Source organism: Augochlora pura, chromosome 1, assembly GCF_028453695.1.
Source record: "Augochlora pura isolate Apur16 chromosome 1, APUR_v2.2.1, whole genome shotgun sequence".
NCBI lineage: Eukaryota > Metazoa > Arthropoda > Insecta > Hymenoptera > Halictidae > Augochlora > Augochlora pura.
Genome location: NC_135772.1, coordinates 11,282,324 through 11,298,106, shown reverse-complemented (window position 1 = coordinate 11,298,106; position 15,783 = coordinate 11,282,324). Strand labels below are relative to the sequence as shown.

At 38.2% G+C, this 15,783-nt stretch overlaps 1 protein-coding gene and 1 non-coding gene across 5 annotated transcripts in view; one reads left to right on the top strand and one right to left on the bottom strand.

Moving 5' to 3' along the window:
- Sesn (Sestrin) overlaps positions 1–15,783 on the bottom strand; it is a 248,374-nt gene that overhangs the window by 175,742 nt on the left and 56,849 nt on the right. For all 4 annotated transcript variants that reach the window (XM_078185892.1, XM_078185901.1, XM_078185912.1 and 1 more), the window contains one exon: positions 15,203–15,268. In XM_078185892.1, the coding sequence (XP_078042018.1) occupies positions 15,203–15,268 (66 nt within the window). The remainder of the gene's footprint in view (positions 1–15,202; positions 15,269–15,783) is intronic.
- Trnak-cuu (transfer RNA lysine (anticodon CUU)) lies at positions 15,356–15,428 on the top strand. Its single transcript has one exon. It is a non-coding gene; the product is annotated as a tRNA-Lys (tRNA).

The window sequence follows — 15,783 nt, the reverse complement described above, 5'->3', positions numbered from 1 at the left end:
AGGCTACTACACATACCATAACATATAAAATCATATTATTTTCGAGTAAAAAAATTTTATTCTATACCGTCGGCCTCTTGGCATCGGTTTCTTTTTTATTGCGCTTCTTCATTTGTTAAGCTTTGGTTTCAAATATTTATCGATTAGCTAATGAGCTCGGTGCTCGGTCAAAGCTGTGTGTACGCGGCCATTGTGTAACTCTGGCCGCCTAGTTAAGGATTAAAAGTGATTTGTGTCGTCAAAGCGGTGTTATAGATATTTGGTACGGCAGTCGACTTGCAAGCTTAACGGGAAAAATCCGTGCAGCCTTAAGCAACAAAGAGAAATAATCTCGTTACCGGTGCCATCGCAACAGCATTAACAATTCGCTCCGAGTCACCTTGTCAAGCTTCCCGCGAATTCGTCACGCGACACCGCGATCCGCTGTTTTCGCTGACAATTACCCGCAGCACGCTAAATCACGTTGTAAATTATTCATGCGGGTCAAGCAGAGGAGCACGCAATATTTGACATCCGAACGATACATTCGTCGCGAAGGTCCTAGCAAGGAACTCGGATGTATCCCAGACATCCAAATCGAATCTCGTTACAGAACCGTTCACGATTAATATTAAGATTATTGATCTTAATTAGTGCGATAAAAAGGCAAATCATAAACGATTACGCACAATACAGGTACGCAAATAAATTCAAACAATAGGACGCTTAACGTGTAGACCTTGCATATCTAATCAATCAAGTTATTGTTAATCTCCTCCAGATTTAGAAACCGCAACAAAGAACGCTTATCTGTCTGAAATTCGCGATTCGTATTGTACCGATTGCGATATCAAAGTTGTATTTCAATTTTTACCTCTTTAGTACTTGCGTTCTATCTCGCGTAACAGGTAAACGCATAAAAAGTGAGTGCCACTACTGAATGGGCTTTTATGCAAATGTACACTTTTACGGATATGAACTGCAAAACTGGGGTCCGATATCATTCTATTTCTGGTATCAGCAATCGCAGTTAGAAGCGAGTCTTTTTGAGTCTCTTTTTTGTTAATCTTTCTTATTAACCGCTTTGTCATGACGGCATGTTCATAACAGGGCAAATAAAAACGGGACAGTTGGATTTCAATATTTTGAAGAATATAATACCGACGATATTAATATGTTGACGACCGTATTTTAGATACAGGTATGCATATATGTATGCGTGTCTCATCAGAACGGTAAAAAAGATCGACGGAATTTGATAACGTCGGCTCATTCTTCTCAACTTATCAAGAGTTTTAAAAGAAGAAACTTCTAATTAGTTACTGCTTCTCACAATTGATTAAGAGAATTTTTACTTTGCATAAAGGCCTACAGTCTGCTTATTACAATTAAATTGAACTTTATACTTATGAAGTATTCATTATGCCACGCACACCGGTCACGAATTGAATAATTGCATTATAATTTATTACAGTGTAAATTTATTAAAGTTAAACAGCAGCGTAAATTTAAATTTCGACCTGCTAAATTTATAGAAGCACGCTAGCACGAACTAATTGTTAGCGAATGCATCGGCGAGTTATATTTGGTCAGAATTAATTTTTCGATATCACGGAATTGCAAACGCGATCGAATAAACGAATGTAGGATCGTACGGAAGTCAGAAATAAAACAATACTGTTACCAATTCCACTTTACGAGTTATTATATTCGTTCGCCGACGTATTTAATAATAACTTTTCGGGCGAGCGCGCCAAGTACATTTCCCATTCAATCACTTATGACCCATAACGATACGATCTGACTCGAGAGCTGCGAAATTGCATCCGAAACAATTACCGTTCGAATCAATCCGGTGTATTAAAAATGATAAATGTATAATTATTTTAAGATTTACAAATTTTTACCATACTGAGTTTTAAACTGGAAAACCGTTTCTCAAGTCTGTGAATTCCCATACTTTTATTTTTCCTTTATTGCAAAGGTGCAGGATTTTTTATCGATATTTTCTATGAGATTGTAAAATGATATATATTTTAGTTTCTAAACGTGCTATCGACTTTTAATACAAATGTGTCTTATCGAAAATTACGATTTAAAAAAAGAATAGATCTGTTATTATACGTATTTATCCTATTTCCGATATCGCTGCCAATATTTAAGATACGAATCATGAATGGTAGCCGCACTATCGGAGAATCTGCGCTGTAGCAGTGAATTTCTAGAATCGTTCCAGCGATACCGCGGTTCGCCGAACGAACTCGCATAAACAAAATGAAACAGGCGCGCAATGGCTGGGCGCTGCTGCGTTTACACGTCGGAAGTGTCGTTGGCGGTGCAGTCCACGCGACCGTCGACGGTCGATATTAGCATCGCAAATCGGAGAAGGCTCGTCGAGTGACAATACTCAGTTTGCAATATCGCGTTGTTGCGAGTGCGTCGCTGTGTGGGCTGCTGTAACGTAAACAACAATGACCGTTATTGACGTCCTTCGGTCGCCGCCGCTGATAAAATTCTGCCCCGGCAATTATCGGTCCCGTCCGTCGAACGGCAGATTAAGTTTCGATTGTCGGCCGGCAATGCCTCCGCCACGTTCATTGCCATGGCGACTATTGCCGCATGCGCCCGCCGCTTGTTCCGCGTACGTCCGCCGTACATCCGCGAAACCCTCGCGAATGGACAAGGTCGCGCATTTGACCCAGAAAAACAATGCCGAATGCGTCAATGCATTTGCGCGGATCCCGTGCCGCATTCCCCGCGACTTTCCATTTTCCCGCGACAAGCCGACACGCGACCGCCCTTATCGCGAACTTTGAAATTGCCATGAGAAACGCGAAAATCAAGTGCGCGAAAATTGGGCCACGAGATCCAAGATTCGTAGACCGATGTCGCGTTTTACTCGTTGCTTCGACAGCCGAGACCTAATCGGTCGTAAACGCGTGTTCGAACTGACTGTAAGTAGAACGCGGGTTGGAGTCGGGTTACCCCGGATTAACAGAATACTATCCCGGTCTGTTCACGCACACTTTACAAAAATGGATATAGCTTATAAAATATCAGGCAGCTAAATTTTATTGTAAGATATGATGCTGCATTAAAGAGTTAAGATATGTGCCTCTGTGAAAAGATGCATTACGATGTTTGCAGATGTTAGTAGATATTGTGTTCTCTACAAACAGTTAAGAAAATGGCTAGTTTTAGTCATCTGGTATTCAACGAGCAGTCAAGAAAATGATTCTTTCTAGTCATCCCGTCGATAATGTGCTACGATGGTTCACGGAATCGTAATCGACGATTTAAAGAACTTGCCATGATCATTATTGAAATTTGGAACTATCCAAGATGTGATACGAACTGGAATAAGCCTGCAAATTTCACGAATTCGTAAGATGTATGAATAGATAGAATACCAAAGACTAAACAAACAATATTGAATTTCCGTTTAGTTCCCGTCTCTTGCGTATCTCTATATTATATAAATCGTGCTTTAGTAGAGTACGGAAACCTATCTCAAACTAATCGTCAAGAGTGATCAAACATAATCCAAACCCTATAGGACAAGGTTCTCTAAGCTTCATAGACAACATCAAAGATTCAATGTTCAACAGTAAACCAAACTAATTACATCCATCCATTATTCGTTATTTAACGAAATACTCGACGTGTATCGAATAATTGCGGTGTAACCTCGCTAAAACCAAATCAGGAAATAAGCGTTCCACTTAAAAGTTCGTCGTACAATAAAGTATAAATTAGTTTCTGCTGACGCAGACACACCTTTGCAACTTCCGTGAAACGTCAGCTGTTTGGCATCAGTAGTTCATTGTATCAAGATTTTACGTAATAAATTACGAATGGAACGCAGAATCGTATACTCATCTGTCAACCGAATCCACATATCAAACAAATTGTATATAGAATATTCCGATAGGTGTTCGCAGGATAAGTATCCTAGTTTTCGCAGGCGCCTCCAACGATCCAATATCCACGTTTCGTTAAAAACTATACAAGTAAGTCCGAACTATCGGTTCGTCCCATAATTTCGTTAGTACATTTATACTTGCGGCAGTACATTTATATTTGCCTGTCTTGTAAACACAAAGACCTAAAGGATCGAAGCAAAAGTGTTTAAATGATCGAGTTCAGTCTATAGGACGCACTGAAGATGAAAATTTAGCGAACCGAAAACAATTCCATCTTTTACACAATAAATATCCAAGAGCGAGTAATCATTTTCGACATCTGTTGAGTTTTGCAAAGAAAATACAATATCTGTGCCATTTACGGAGATATTTTATCGCCTCGCGCGCGCAGAAAATGGTTTGATTGATTGCATAATGGAAATCTTGGAGATCTTGAAGATTAACCACGTTCTGGACGGCCAATTGAATTAACCAATAGATGAAACTCGAAATTTATCGACTCAAGAGATTTCTGACAGTTTCGAAATTCCGTGTTTGAACTGCCTGCAAACATTCAACATTTTGACTGCCGTGTCGTTCGTGGAATTATTTGCACAGATTTGGAAATGAATTTTTGTTCTTAACATCTAGATGACGGCTCACAAGTTTTATCGTGTCTCGATGCATAAGGAAACTTACTTTAAAAAATATCATACCCTGCGGAATTGCTAAACTTATTTTAGAAACTACCTTTATAATATATTAGTTACAAGGTTAATAAATATGTGGATTTTTAATTTCCAATATGTATTTGTTTTTTTTTTTCAGTCGAGAAAATCGCCGGTCTTGGAATAAGCCTACAGGGAATAATATACGGTCATTTATGTGTTAATTAAATTTATCTTTTCAATTCCATTGAAATCTATAAAAACATAAAGATCTTAAAACAGCAATTAATTTTACTTCGATCGACTAAAATACTTGAATTTTATGAAATCAAGTAATGGAGACGGCAGTCAAAGCGTTAAATAGAAACACTAAATGGCACGAAGTTATGAGACGAACCTACGGGTCGATCTAATGTACGACTAAGAGAGGAGAGGTTCTTGAGGTGTCAGCACCACGTACCTATAACAGAAGACAATCGAAGCACGCGAAGGAAGCCACGTGTGTTCCCTGCAGCTACGTCGAATGCAGAGATCCGAGCGTGTTTAGCGAAGGTCTGGCGGGTCGGTACGCACACGTGGGATGGCTCGTACGGTCACGATGGCCTCCAGTACACGAGATGCGTGGGCGTGCACGGCGCGATGCGTGCAATGCGTGCAATGGAGGACGAGGTCGCGCACAAGTCCTACCTCAACCACGTCTGACACGCGAATGAGCAACCGCGAGGAGCGATGTCGCGAGGCGGGAGCCGCGCCAAAGGGGAGGAAGTCTAGGGAACGCGCAACAGACGGGAGACCGGTCGCCGTCGCCAGACGCGGCGCGTCGCGTCGCGTCGGCCCAAAGACTGACCGCGATTCGTCGTTTCTCCTCGCGACCGACAGCCGATTGGTCCACGGGGTCAACCGACGTGTAACAGCCTCGGGCTGGGAGCAAGTTTCTCCTGCTACTGGCGCGATCAGACTGTGCCGGCTCTTGCCACAGCTGCCGCTGTTGGGAATCGCATGATAAGCGATAACGGTATCAGAGGAAACTAGTTTCGCGGCGATCGACCGAGTCTTGGAATGGAAAACCCTCGCCGAAAATCGTCACGCGATGGAGCCTCGGCTATCCGAACCAATGATCTGTTTCAAGGTGCAGCGAAGTACGATGACTGACGGAAGTGCTCGTACACCTTTCAACATTTTGTCCGCTACGACTTCAAAATTTTTTAAAATTAGGGGATTTCATATAATCGAATTGAAATCGTAAGGTTCAATTATATAGAATCAATTACTTTTCCGATATTAATACGTTTCGTGGATTTAAATACAATTAAGGAGATATAATAGATTAGCGTATAAATTAATGTTACGTATGGGTCATGCGAAGGTTAAACTACGGAATAATTCCTTTCCAAATCCGACGAAATAATTCGAATTTTTTGCAGATGTTCAAAAAAGTAGTGTACTAAACAATGAGTAAAAACTGTTTATCATTTCCAATACTTCGAATGTCAAGAAGTGTTTAATAGTTGGAATTTCTTAATTTACATGTTATTCCAACCAATTCCAATTTTAGAAGAAAACATCGCAGACATTGTCTAATAAACTAGTCCTTCTATTATATGATAAAACTTGAATTCTTTTAGATTAATTGTAGAAAAATTATTCCAGGTTGTTCATTTTTTAGATCCTAGGGGCGCTCGAGATCCCGAAAATATCACGAACCCAGTGTTCAGAACTGGTGGGGGTACGTCGAGTCGCGACGGGAAAAATCGCTATTGACAGCCGATTTATAGATTCTATTTGTATTGATTCGAGGAATCTGAATGTATTATCATAAATGACGAGTGAGCTGTAAGCTTCTCAAATGCGACAACTTTCCATCCAAGAAATGGATTGTTAGAGCTGGAAGTATTTATTTACCACTTATAGTTGATTAAATAACACAATACTATGCCGCGAGCATGGTTACATAATTTATTTCATTTGACATTCCACAGTGCAGGGAAGTTCTGTAAATGTCTGTCGAATGAATTAGAAATCTTTTAAAGGAGATGAAGCTAAAACTACAGTTAAAAGCGAAGTTACAATGTTATTAAAGGGACCTATGTTAATTCCAAAATGTGCTCAGAGCCTTCGGAATTTTCAAGAATCTTAGCATGACTTTGGACAAACTTTGCCACGGACCGTAAACTCATGATCGAGAACACTGTCAGGCTATGGGAACAAACACGGTCTCCTATTTGACAAAATTGAATATTCTTTTATAGTTTCTAACGCAAAGCTTTTCGCGTGACATATTTTAATTAAAATTTCAAGCACGAAATATATTTTTAATCAATTTTTCAATACGTAATTTCTCTTCCCGGAATAGGTTGATATATAAGTGAAATAATTCTCTGCAAAATAGACAGCTTCCGTTTAGAAGCATAATAATAATGATTGTTCCGCCCGAGAGGGACGTAATTTGAGCATTGTATCGATGCAGGACCCGTATGAACGGATTCGAGAGTTCATAAGGTAAAGTATTGTATTATTGGAAATCTCGTTGAAATAGACGCGGTATTTTTGGAAGGTTTTGCGGCGAGAATTTTCATAAGGCGAGCGCGAGGGGATTTGAGAACTCGAAAATGTATTCGAGGAGCACCACGCGGATCCCGGCAACGGTGCCCGGTAGCGGCCTTCGATGGCCTAGATATCCCCCGTTTTCACAACAATCCCGCAGCGGATGGAACTATCGCGAATCCATCGATCATCGAAATCGGGCTAAAAAGATAACGCGAAGGAAAAGCTATTTCGGTCGGCCGGAGACTAAGAATGGCGGTCGTAAACGGGAAATTGTGTACAGCCGGTCCTCCGACCAGTGGTTTTTTTTACCAATCAATCCGAAACCACAAGTAATCGCGAAGAAACGTGCAAGCGATCGAAACCGCGGCAGATATAGGCCCCCTCCGTGACCGCGGATCGCAATTAACCCGGAGAATACGTCAAGCTGATAAGCGACAAGACCAGCCCCGGCTGTATCTTGTTATAGATTAGGCAAGGAACTACTGCGTATGCGGTCGAAGGCGTGTCAGCCGTAACGACCAATGACTCAGGAATACGAGGAAACAATATATCGATACCGCGAGGAAATCGAAAACAATGTGCGATGGTCGTACAGCTCGGTTTGATTTTCTATCGAAGGTGAACGATATATCTGAAAAGAATTCAGTAGTGTAAAAGAAACGTACGGAATCGTTCAAAAATGTAAAATCTGAAACGAATATAATAATATATCAATGACTTGTTCGAACCATTTTCTATTTTCAATTTCTACACAATTTCATAAAAAGAAGAATGGTCGGTTTTGCTTGTTAAATTGCAACCTGTAATTTCAATACCATTAAATATATCTTATCAGAAATTAGCATAAAAGCCATTAAAGGTAAAGATAAATGTAAAGAATAAAATAATATACATATATTACATTCTTTAATAATATCTTATATAAAAAACAAATGTATTGACTTTATATAAAACATGTTTCATTTTGTTATATATTTTCAGCTCGAAGAATAATAGTAAAATTTAAAATTGCACACAAATAATTGCATTTGTTGAAGGATAGTTAAATACCGTCGACTCGTATTCGCATTCGAAGCTCGAACCAATTAAACAGATTTCTGATCAGTGCAAAGCAGAATATTATAAATTGAAGTCCGTGCACAAACTGCGTTAACGAAGCCAGATTTTCAATGCGGTCGCTCATGCTCCACATCGCAGACGCAGAACCATCTATAATTAGTGCAAACCTTTCTTTAAGCCAGATTAGATCATTTCGTTCATCCCGTAGCGAAACCTTCTCTTTCATTACACCGGATTACATAGTAAACGTGGAAGATAACCTTGCTCCGAATAGCAGCAATATCGGAAAGAATATGTGGCAACTAAATGAAAAATTCCTTATCGCGGTGCTGTGCCTATCGGGGTCGTCCATTACCGCCCCCGATATCGAAGGTAGCATCGAATTATCGTCGGAACAATTAAACCGCAATGAGTTATGTTGGCGAAATATTTTTCCAATGTCAACGATATACTAAAAATAACAGAAAAATTGTTCGTCGCTTACAGGAAAGTGAAAACTGAATGCCGAAGTACGAATCGAAGGAAACAGATTAATTTCAGGGCAATACTTTGTTACATTGTTCTCAAACATGTATTAAGATCGTTGGCATACCGATTTCAACTGATTAAAATTATTACGGGAACAAATAAAATTATACTTGATCGTTTGCCTTGCAATTCGTATGGACAAATTTCATTTTGCATAAAAATTCTATGACTAATTATAAACAAATAGCACTTATGTCTCAGCTTAAAATGTATGTTCCGTAATAAAAACCGGTTCCATTTACATAATATTGCTAACTGGTGACACGTTTAATTTTTCTGTTAGCGTAGAACAAGGTATTAAATGACATCCTCAAAGTCATTTTTACAAGGCCATAAAAGTGAGATTACTATTGGAGGTAGTTTTAACACTAGGTTTATGGAAGCCGTCGAAATGACGGCTCACCAATTTTTTAATTTGCAAATGTTTCTGTTTGTAAAGATACAGACTCGTGAGTTGTTTATTCAATATGCGTTATTTTCAGCAAATATTACAGTAGTACTCGATAAAAATCAGAATAAATGTCTTATTGTGGCTTTTATAATGTCTTTATATATGTCTTTACTGCAACATAACTGTAATAACTAGACTACGGATCTTATGCATTTATAACAACAATCACCAGAAAATGTATCAAACTGTAAAGACATTTGAGAAATTTAAGAATCTTTCCACATTCTCCTCAACTGATAACAGTTACAAAAAGAGGAATACATTTTTACTTAACACACATCCAATAAAATTTCCTCAAAAACGTGGCAAAAATATATAGACGTAAAACAGTGAAAACATTTAATAAATTTAAAAACACTGTCGCGCTGTTTTTAGTTTATTAAAATTATTAAGAAAATAAATTAATGTACATGTATTTTACAACTTTTGTAGATGATTCTTATTTTGCATAAAAATCTATAGTCTAGTGATAACCATTACATCGCTGACGCAACCAAATATATTCGAATAACAAAAAGGTTAAAGCATCGAAATGCACAATTACTTGGACCTTGAGCTATGGTAAAATTAATAACGGAGCCTGTATTGTTTTATCGCGGAGACGGATTACAGCGCATATCTCACGCATCGTCGATTCGTATCTGAAAATATATCAAAAGTAACATTTCCATGGGTTTTCCGGGGATAGCTGGCAGTTATTTACGTGAGGGCTTACAAACCGAGCGTGGACTACGCGGCTGGCGGAGGATTTACATGAGAAATTTCACTATTTCCGTTCCACGCACAGTTTTATGTTGTCCCACCCTTTTTCTTCCACGCCGGATCAACCTATTCTCCGGAATATGACACGGAACTCGGTTTACTTTGCGTACAATTGAACCGTGACTTTGTGGTCTCCTCAACTTGATCCCACAATTCCGCGGTGTAACGAGAACGTCTCGCCGTCAACGTCGAGGAAATGAACACAGCGCGTTATTGTCTTGTTAGCAGGAAAATATTTTCAGTGGCGTCGAGTCTGATAGCGAGACGCAAGACGTGCTTCGTAGGATTTTATGACAGGGTTTTAGTTTGCTTGTAGCCGCAAGCATGCTCGAGATTAAATTAAATTCTGCCGTTTGCAGTTGTCGTACGAAACAGCTTAGCGTTAATTTCACTTGTGAAAGTTTACTCGAAAGAAGACTAGACGTTCAAAGACAGTATTCTTTGCACCGTAACTCGGCTCTGTTTGGAAGAAGCGTTAGCCAATTTGCTGGCCCGGAACGACACTAATAAATGGTCAGACAGCGTTGTGCTCCAGACTGTACAGTTGTGCTACTGACAGCAGCCACAATGCGTTATTACAATGCACGTGGGCTCGCATCAAATTGGCGACGCTGAACAGCACCCGAGCAATTGGAAGACACATAGAAAGAAGTCAACGACCCGGGAATATAAGTACTTGTCGCTGAGCAAAGATGTAGCCAGCGAGAGAGAGAGAGAGAGAGAGAGAGAGAGAGAGAGAGAAAGAGAGAGAGCGAAAGAATTAATACGATTTAAACTATACTATGCTGGTCGAACGTTGCTAACGAAATTTTTGGCGATCGCGAGGAACAAACATTGGAAAACGTCCAGGGAAAATACAATTTTGGACGTATCCGGGCAGCCGGATGGCCGGAGATCGTCGGGGAAGGAAAACGGTTCGCAGGGGATTCAATTAGATCTTTAATGGAGCCTGTGTACGGGACGCTTATAGCCATTTGCGGCCGCTGGATCGAGCTACAGCTTCGTATGACCTGACCAGGATTCCCGAGAGCCCAGCCCTCCTCGCGTCCTCACCCTTCGTGACACTTTCTCGACAAACTTTGGGCAGCACTCCAAGGCACCGCAGAAATCGTGTACCATGTTAGAAATTCAGGGCAGTCTGAACTTGGCTCGATGCAGCGCTGGCTAAATTCCGCTGAACGAACACATGGCCTGCACTGATCTCGAACTTGTGCATCCTTCTTACCACATTTCACCTCGCTAACCTCATCGACATGTAATTACGAAGAAGGCAATGGTTGTTCTTTATTGTTCGCTATCAAATTTGATTATTTTCTAACCTGTTTTCTTCACAGAAGTAATGGCAGACGGCGTTCGATAGTGACGTTGTGAACACTGCCTGTTCAATCAATTAGCTATTACAACTTCTTTTGTAGAGTGTGTCGCAAACTGTGAGAAGTGAAGATTATGCTACTTAAATCAACCACTTTATATGGTTTTTTTCATAATAATTATTTATATTTCTTTACTAGTTCGTTTTATTTCATCTTGTTTAGAAAATGTTCAAAGCACCTTAAAATTTACGAATATATTGTTGTTTTCATTAACATTGCAATTTGAAATTCTTGCGCATGATGAATATACTGCAAGATAAGTTATTAGATATACTTACAGTCTATTACGTAACACTAATTAATTTCAAAGAATATATAAGTTTTTTCTTATAAGATTACAAAAAAAGTTATATATTACAGTGACAAGGCTAATGACATTGATGAAATGCTAAGATATGGTTAGAATTCAAGAGATTCATAATGAATTTACAAATATGTAAGCATAGAAAAGTACATGTAGTACTGAAAGAAAGATTTATTAACTATCGAAGTATTTGTTGTTTTTACATTCTCTATTTACTTCTTGTTAAGTTTGTTAAAATAATTAATCATTAAGTTTATTATCGGACTTTTTACCAAGTTCTTGTATTAGCTGCAATAAAAATTGAGACGATTGAAACGAATCAAATAAGATTGCGATGAATAGAAACAGTAAACTACAAATTGTAAAAATTTAAATCTTGAGATTCATTTATTTGATCTGCTCCTAAAGCCCTACAAGAATTTTATTAAAAAATTACTAATTATCGTAAACCCTTAATTGGTATAATTATTTTCGCAAAAATGAGTAATATGTTGGGATCATGATAGACCCTAAATAAAAGGAGTAACAAAATTAGTTAACGTAATTACATATACATACATAAAAATACTTTAACATTTTACATTTAGCTAATGTATAAAAATAGAAGAATGTAGAAAGTTAAACTTCCATTATAAAATAAAATCGAAATACAACGTACCAATCAATTGTGACCGTACTTAAGTGTTAATGTTTTTCTCGCTCCGACGTTAACGTCACTCACGAATGGAAAACGAAGAACCGCAGTCTTACAGTTTTGCAATCTGTAGATCGATATCGTACAGCAAGGGCTATGTAGCGTATCCAACGAACGAATCTGTAATGTTCATCCATGTCTACTGTCGGGAGCAATTACGATGAGTGTGAGACACGTTACAGGAGTAAAACGATGAGTTAAGGTGACCGAGTTTCAGCATCTGTTTCTTTTGTTTGAGTGGCGTTTACATGCTAAGGATTAAATACCTATTCCACAAGGATGAAGTGAGTCCGAAACGAAGTCGTACCTATCAGATTCGATAAAATGAAACTTTCTATGCAATTACGTGGCATAATTTGACATGTGTTTTTACCTTTGTAAGCATTATTCATATTTAATCTGCGTATACATTTATATTCGGCTGTTTCGAAAAATAAATGTTGTCAAGGCAATTATGCCAGAAATTGTCCGAAAGAATTACATACGAATTTTAGTTTCTACGAGCCATTGTCTAGTTAGAACAGCAAGCTATTACACCGTATGACGTAATCACGCTGATGTATGAAATTAGACGATGAATATTTAAACAGCGAATTACACGTGGACGATTATTCTCTGATATTACACGCAACCGAAGAACTGGTTATGTCAAGTGCAATTTGTACGTCACCGCACTAAAGAAACTTCTAAGCAGTTCGGGGCAAGCGTTTACATTGTCCGGAAGTTATTTTCGTTTTGCGAATGGAATTCGCCGATTGCTTGGTAGAAGTGCAAAGCGTTCATTGAAGTCACGAAAAATGCATCATCGAAAATGTTTCTGTTTTGTTCGCCGGCGTGTCGATCGCACTCGCGCACGACGTTTGCGCGCATGGACACACGATTACGAAATAGTGATCGATCTTTTTCCAAAATGCGGGAAGCTGTAATTGCTTTCTCGCTGTGTAATTTCGTTCCATCCGATTGAGACGAACTATGCGCTGATTGCTCGAACGAAAGAGCAACGAACTGGAATTGAAAATCACGGGCATGGTCCGCACACAGGAAATTCACAATTTGCAGCACATTTTCATCGTTATCTGCGAATGCAAAGCGAAGCAAACAATTCCACGTAAGTTGTTTAATAAACATATAAATGATACAGTCTCGTCCGATTCGACATGCGTTATGCAGTGAGTAATTTTAATATTAGATCATTATACAATCGTTTCGTTGCCTTTTTGTATTTTTCCTCTTGAAAAAGAAATGAAATTTAACTTTTATGTTAATTTTACTGTAAAGTTTCTCTTAAATGACAATAAAAAATTTTGGCATTTTAGCTTTCATAAACAAATCTCTGAAAAGAGAAACTTGCATAGATATTCGCAGTACGATCCTTAATAGAATGTTTACGTATCTGTAAGTGCGTATGCCCATTGTAATGTCGGCAAAAATTTTAATAAAACACTGTAAAGACCTAGAGGGGAATCATTTCGAACAGAGATGTCGTGCTAGTGCACGTTACTCGTAAAAAACGATAAGGTACCTTATTTCATACTTACCTTGTTACCATTACTCGACGGATATTCACAAAACATAAACGAAACGGAAACGAAATATTCACGGAAAAATGGTCGAATCATAAAACGACGAAGAACATACACTTATCGCGTTCACCAAATCGTTTTAAATATAAATTAAAAAAATACAGCGGAGACGTCCTGGCAGAGGCTGCTTTACCTTAATTTTTATATGCATATAAAATACACATACATATTATGTCAGATGTATGAAACAAGATTCCCGCTGAAGTAGCGAAACTCGTGCAATACTCGATTCGCAAGTATCGCATATTTATGATAACGGATAATCGTTTCCGTTAATAAAAAACTTGGCAACAGTAATGTCTAGTATTCACAAGACGGCTTATCAGTTTAAAGAAAATTTTTGCACGATGAATTTAAATAACAGATTGTAGGCTCAAGATAAACGAATCTATTATACTATGTGCTAAACAATATAAAAAATACAGTTGGATTAATTGAACACGTGTTTCACGGCGCAATTTATCACGAGTTTACTTAATGCGAATATTTGCGCGTTACCAGCATATTTTCAGCGCCATCTATGTGAAACCGCTAGAATCAGCTCGTAATTGCTATGGTAATTTGTTAACTATTGCCAAATATGATAATGGTCCTATTACAAGTAGGAACCGTACTTAATAATATCAAAATGCAATTACTGATGTTTGTAAATGCTAAAAATCAAATTGGAAATTCAAAAAGACGTGTTTCAATTTAATAATTAATTCAATAAATATATTATTTAAAGGTTCGTGTCATCGTGGAAATTCCATCGATGATTAAACTGCGATGATTACTGTGTGCAACATTTTGAAAAATAACAGAACAGTCGGTAATGGAGGTCTCTTTTAACTGACAAGTTACACGGGCTTAGGATAGGGTGCCGTATCAAGGAGACAACAGCCGCAAAAAGCTAGTAATTGTTCTTAATTAAACTAAATTGAAGGCTACCAGGGGACAAATAAATGTGAACCAATCCATGGCATCGTTCTCTTTCCAGCCAATCGTGAGACTCATTTTTACCGACGTCTATGAATCGACGGGTGAACCTTATCGACGCTACGAGCGCCAATTTGACGTCCTCGATTGCATCGATTATAATAATCTCATTATTCTAGTTCTGTTGTTCTTCAACTATTACAGAAACGTTCATAACCTCGTGGAAACCATTATATCGTTACTAAATCGTTCTGTGAGACTACGCGAACACTGTGACTCCAAACTCTGAGATATTTCATACATCTGACAGTATATCTTGACAACAAGTAGATAATTTAATTATAATTAATTTAATTCCATGAAAGGAAGACAAACATTGCAACATTCAATAAAAAATTGTAATTGATACAGGACGTATTGCAAAGTGTACTTACCTCGGACGTAGGAACGAAGATGCTAGGTCCTTCGAAAGCTGGGACTGGGACCGGAAGTCCTCTATCCTGAAAAAAAGATCAATGTTTCCCACTTTGAGTAATTTTCTTACCAACAATCTGTAATGTAACGTTAAATTAAACAAACTTCTAACAGCCCGGCTAGCTCAGTCGGTAGAGCATGAGACTCTTAATCTCAGGGTCGTGGGTTCGAGCCCCACGTTGGGCGACTACTTTTTTTCTACATTTTAAAATTAATGTTTACTACTTCTAGCCTCATTTCCTTTTGATCAATTAAAAAAGCAACGCAATATGTTACAGATAATTATTTGTATATGTACCAACATAATCTTTTAATCTTAATAAAAAATCTTTTTGTTTGCGTTACTTTTCTAAGACTTCTTTACAAACTGCATTGTTGCTTACAATACATATGAAAGTATTTAGAATTGCATGCAATAACCAGTTAACGAATACATTATATCGATTATAGAAGTATACCATTGCTTCACGTCCAATAAACTAAGACTTATTAATTTATACTTTTCTTAAGTATGATAGGCTTTTAGAAAAAAATTGGAAAC